At 37.3% G+C, this 6138-nt stretch overlaps 1 protein-coding gene across 1 annotated transcript; it reads right to left on the reverse strand.

The window, feature by feature from the left end:
- Positions 1 to 3608: 3608 nt before the first annotated feature.
- foxb1b (forkhead box B1b) lies at positions 3609 to 4499 on the reverse strand (the record flags this gene model as incomplete). The annotated part of the gene is made up of 1 exon (XM_079839406.1): positions 3609 to 4499. One exon carries the CDS (start codon positions 4497 to 4499, stop codon positions 3609 to 3611), a length of 891 nt encoding a protein of 296 aa, XP_079695532.1.
- Between the last annotated feature and the right edge of the window lie 1639 nt (positions 4500 to 6138).

Genomic DNA, 6138 nt, shown 5'->3' on the forward strand with positions numbered 1-6138 from the left:
TCCTGGCCAGTGTTTGCTGGGTGATGTTTTATGGCTGACCAAACAGTCCTCACCGCTCTCGCTCTACTCCAAAAACTTGAGAATGTTTACTCTCAGCACTTTCTTTTAAATCGTTTTGTGATCAGTCAACTGTTCAGGTGACGGAAATAAGAAAGGCAGTCAATGTGATTGAATTAATTATAGGCTTACAAACATTTATAATAAAATTCTAATGTATTTAAGAAACTTTACAAGACATCTTTATTATATTTTAAGATCATTTGACAATATTTACTTTAAGTATTGGAAGCCCAAGGGTCAGTGGATGACATTTGTTGCTTGAGCTAATATTGGCAGTCCCACCCAGTGGTGTAATTTGTCTCACAGTCTCTGCTTAGAAGCATGAATTAAATGTTGACACAGTGATTTCATGCACACACAGGCATTTGGCTGGGTCGAACAGAGAGTCTCCCTTGCACCTGCTGCTGCTTTCAGCTACAGCCACGCTGATTATTACGGGTTAGCTCAAATATCCTTGCACTGTGAATCCTGTACAAGAATCCTTGTCAGGAGAGAAATCAGGCACCTTTTCCTATCCAAACAATGATGCCTCGTGTTGTCTTATCTCATTGTTTGGTGGTACAAATGATCAAACTTTAATTTCAAAACAGCCTTTGTTTTCTCACTGAAGTGCTGTACTTTTTTATACTTATTAATTTCCATATTTTTGAAAATATTATTTTAAAAAGATTCTTGGAATCTATTTATATTGGATAAACAAGGTAGAGTTATCAATATTACCTCAATTATTTAATTATAAAATTTCAGATCAAAAATGCATAAATGCTAATCATACGCCAAATCATTTCCCATTAACTTCAGAAGTAAGAAGCCCCTTTGTTTAGATATTTTGCAAAGAAAATTAAAATCAGTTATTGAAGAGTGGAACCTGTCATTTTTCTTAAAAGACCTCTGTGTGTGTGTGTGTGTGTGTGTGTGTGTGTGTGTGTGTGTGTGTGTGTGTGTGTGTGTGTGTGTGTGTGTGTGTGTGTGTGTGTGTGTGTGTGTGTGTGTGTGTGTGTGTGTGTGTGTGTGTGTGTGTGTGTGTGTGTGTGTGTGTGTGTGTGTGTGTGTGTGTGTGTGTGTGTGTGTGTGCGTGTGCGTGTATGTATTTGATTTTCAGTCTCCAGGCTCCACAGCTTGTTGATTTACGGCCATATAAATATCCTTGCCATCCCCTGCCTGAGCATGTTCAGGTATTTTGCTCATAAATATGCACGCCCCAAATTAATAATGTCACAGCGAGAAATAAATAAGGCTATTTAGCTTACTGCGGGCAAGATTTCTCACCAAATAAGTTCTATGAGTTGATTTGAAGCTTGATGACATTACTCTTTCTAAATAACAGGTTCCTGTCCATTCCATCTCCTGTGTCCCGGGTTAAGGCTGGCTCATTATTCAGGCCACTGGCCATATGCATTAAGAAATGGATAAATTACACATGCTAATTACCTTGCATGTTTCTCCATAATGCATTATTTTAATTAAATGCATGCAAGTGTATGAAATGCTATACACTGTATCGAACAAACAACCTACAATAACCTTCATGAAAGCCAAGACTGTATTGACCAACTAGCAACTAGAGGTAATCATTCTTAATTTTTTTTATTCAAATTAGACCAAACTAACATTTTATGTAACTGACTTTAAAAAGTTAGGACCAGTCTTGAAGAAAAAATTTGATAAGACTAGTCTAAGCAGTTTATGCATCATGGCCACATATCATAGAGTTTATGGCATACATTTTTACATTCTGTATACACAAATATGATTGTGTGTTTTACTACTATGTTTACATATGTTTTGACCGCTTAAGACGATGGTTTATTAAACTGCAGCAGAATGTCAGCAGAAAAAAATGTATTATTTAGTCATTTTAAATATTAAAATGTATTTAAAAATAACTTTTTTTATTTGTATTGATAATTTTTTTTATTTAAGTTGAGTAAAAGTTACAAATGCATGCAAGTCTCTTAACATGTTTTAGTTCATAGATAAATGTAATGTACGTGGGTTCAAATTTAGCCACCTAGAAATAGAAAGAATCTAATCATAAAAATTATCTTACTGCAAAAATATCAAACCAAGTGGAACATGCAAATAAATAATGATTGAGCATTTTCTCAGAATTAACTTACATTTCCTGAGCTTTTTTTTCAATTAGTTGTTGCCAATTGGTCCTATAGTGTATTGTTTTTTTGGGGTGTGAAGTCAGTTCCCCTTTACTTCACCATAGGCATTTCGTTACATCAACAATATTGACATGTTCCAATGCAGTTTAGCAAACCATAAAATGTCCATATTTGTCTTTATTTTTGAAGAGTATAACTATTTAAAACAACTTTGCGAATTTTGTCCCCCCTGAAAAGTGTTTTTGTGCTATCTTTCTTAATGCCACTTGGGTTGATATTTTGTTAGCATTTACATTTTATTACATTATTATTTATTTATTTATTTATTTAATTACAAATCCTGTTTAAATATTTTTTGGGTCCGCTAATGTAAATGTTTTCTATAAAGACAGTTGTCAGATGACATGTTTCATTTCTGAATAGAATTCAAAAGAGCCATGCGTCAAGTCACCGATTGAGGAAATAAGCAAAAATGCAATTCTGACCCGTTGATTTCAGTTAAGTTATCCTGGCATATTTTCTTTAATGTCATAAATTTTCCGCCGATCTGACTAAAATTGTGTAATACAAAACATTAAAACAAGTCCTCCCTTTCATCTTTAACCGACAACCGTAATTGGGCACAACAAGTGGACCATGAGCTCAGAATTTGGTCTGTTCCTTTTAATTTCACAAAATTGTTCGATGATAGCCTATTGTTGATTCCAATCTCTTACTCTGTAATATGAATAATAGAATATTGGCCAACTCCATTAGGCTACACAAATTAAAATGACATGTCTCAGGATTTTTTAATGAGGTTTGATGACAAAGTTTATAATTTATTTCAGGTATATATACGTCAAAAAAGCAGCATGCCAGTACATTATACAGAAAACAGCTTTCACAATATTTTCAACGAAGCTGATAAATTAGACTGAGCATTGTTCACGGAACAATATCTCTTGAGATACTTGTAACGTCACACAAAAAGTGCATTGTAGGAGTATTTCCATTTTTATTTTTCTACACTGCCACACGGAAAAGCTGCAGCATCTGTGCTTATTATACATGCAATCCTCAATCCCTTTTACTTGATGTCGATGAGCTTTAATGGGTAAACCGCCCAAAATTAGGCTTTAAATTACAAGTAAAATTATCTACATGGAGAATGATCACAAACTTGAATCATATACTGTCCTAAACTCTTCTCGCTTTGTTCTAACATTTTCGTAGTCCATTGTGCAATTTTCAATAAGATTCTTGAACTTTAATGAGGTAGCCTAATGACATTTCAGAAAAATTTAGCTAAAATCAAACTTAAAAGAATATTGAAGTCCACCGTATCAACTTCTAGCCAGTTTCACAGATATGCCTGTATGTTTTGTGAGTTTCTTTATCTTGCCTTTTTGTCAGGTGGATGTGTAAGAAAAGTTTCAAGTCCCACTTAAAGTTTTAAGTGACCTCTTGACAGTGAACGGCGACCGAATGGAGCAGCGAGGTCGGGCTCGGTGTGGCAGGGCTGCTCTGGCCGGGAGACGTCGGGCTCAGGGACTGTGGAGAGCCGGAGAGGAACGCTGGAAGGCGCGCATGCAGCGTCGGGATGGACGGAACCGGAGCTGGGGAGGGTTTGATCGGCACAGGGATCGCCGGTAAACTTTGCGCGCCATGACTCAGAGATTTGAGTGGTACTCCATAGGCAGAATACTCAGCGTCTATCACATTACTGCTATACATGTGGGGCCAAGCCGTGGTCAACTGATTGTGTATTTGATAACCCGTAGACATGGACTGCATGGAAGAGAAAGCAAGGCTTCCTGGCATTTTGTAATCTCTGGCAATTATATTTTCAATGGCAAAAGGGTGTTTGAAAGTGGAGGGTTGTGACACGCTTAAGTTGTAGCTGGTCATCTGAGGTAGATGTGTCCCTAAAGCGGTCATTCTGAGTTTTGCTTGTTGCTGGAGGTAATGTGCAGCGTCTGAGGGTTTTTGCAGGTGCTCCGAGGTGATCATCACTTTGAATCTCTTGCGGCGCCTCAAGAAGCTCCCGTTTTCAAACATGTCACCGCAGCTGGGATGGAGAGCCCAGAAGCTGCCTTTCCCCGGCTGGTCCGGTCTTCGCGGGATCTTGATGAAGCAGTCGTTAAAGGAAAGGTTGTGGCGCAGGGAGTTCTGCCAGCGCTGCGTGTTTTCTCGATAATAAGGAAACCTGTCCATGATGAACTTGTAAATTTCGCTGAGCGGGAGCATCTTCTCCGGGCAACTCTGAATGGCCATAGCGGTTAGCGAAATATACGAATACGGCGGCTTCTGGTCGCTGTACGTGTTTCTTCCAGGACGAGGCATTTTCCCAACTGAATTAGTTCACAGAGTCAGTGATGAATAGCTTCAGAACACTCCGAGTTTGTTGAAAATCTCACATTGATCCGAAGTGAAAAGTCAGACATCTTAAGAAAAACAGGTGCTTCAGTTGACACTCACTCAATTGCTATCCATTCTTGTATAGCCTAGAAAAGTTTTGAACAAATTATGCAGTTCGTTTCATTCGTTTGTTTTAGGAGTTTGTGGAACGCTGTTCATTGTAGCTATAAACTTCAGCATAAAATCAAAACCTCGACGTCTTCTCTCATGGCCTCACTCGGAGTTCTGTGTGTGTGTGCTAAAGTCTCTGAGCGTCTGTCCCCCTTTTTCTGTCTCTTCTCTCTGTTGTCACATGACAATCTTTCTCATAGGAGGGGCGCGCGCACTGTCTTCTAAACAGTTTTCATTTACACCTCTTTCACGGGACCCGCTGAACCAATACAATTCATCTCCGCCTGAGAACAGACTAGAGCACGGCAAGAGGCGACTGGATGTGAAATGATTGCACCGGCTATTTTGCACGTAAACTTTGTAAACAATGCACAACAAAAGTAGGCACGCTGGCAGTCATTTAGGGGGAAAACTAATAAGAACCTTATGTCTTCTCAGTAACTCTGGCGTAGTTTAAAACCAGCTCTGCGTTTAGGCTCAGGCTGGTTAGTGACTGAGGTAGGCTATAGGGACTTTTTGGCACCGCCACCAGTAAGGCTAGACTAATTAAAACCTTTCGAAAGGATTCTGAAGAGGATTTTTTTCCAATTTTGTTTTTATTTTACTTTAGGTCTTGGCTACTTGTAGGCTAATTGGAAAGTAGACATTTTTTCTAAGGCATAATTGGTCTCCTAATTAACGTAATTATTGATTCATTTATTTAGCCTATTTATAAAATAATAATAATTTAAAACATTTAATTTACTTATCATACGCTGACAAAAATGTTTCCATAATTATGTTTGTGTTTTCAAATTGTTATTGTCATTCATTTAATTCATTTTCAACTTGATTTTCTTCATCTAAAACATGCATATTCGTTAGGCTACTTTGGCATCGTTTGGTTTTACTTAAACTTTAAGCCACCAATTAAAATTAAGCTATTTTTTAGAGTGTAATGTTTTGTAGATATAATCATATTAACCGCATGTCTTTGTTAAATTAATCTTGTTCGTTTAAGTCATTCTTTTATGTAAGCTACATAATCGATCAGGACCACACGCAGGCAGCTTCACATTCATTCACACTGCTGCTGAAGAAGAAGAAGAAGAAGAAGAAGAAGAAGAAGGGAATTTATGTGCATAAGCGCAATTGCGATACATGCTTAGATAGCCTAGCCTACCTACCTTCTATAAGAATACATTTTAAGAATGGGACGTGGTTATTATCAAAACGAGTTTGAATTAAATCCATTAATGCCTCAACGATTGACAGGACATTTGTGGTAGTCGTTATTTTTATCATTTAGAGCATCAGCGTGAGAATGACTGCTACTCATTTTATAACTATTTTATCGTTAATTAAATCTTTTTGTAGGCTAATTAATACATTAATTTATTTAATGACGTTTAACAGATGAAAATGTGTTTTATTGTTAGCCTCTTCAGAGTTAAAACGAAGAATAGCCTATTTT

Source organism: Gobio gobio (assembly GCF_949357685.1).
Source record: "Gobio gobio genome assembly, chromosome: 2".
Taxonomy (NCBI): Eukaryota; Metazoa; Chordata; class Actinopteri; order Cypriniformes; family Gobionidae; genus Gobio; species Gobio gobio.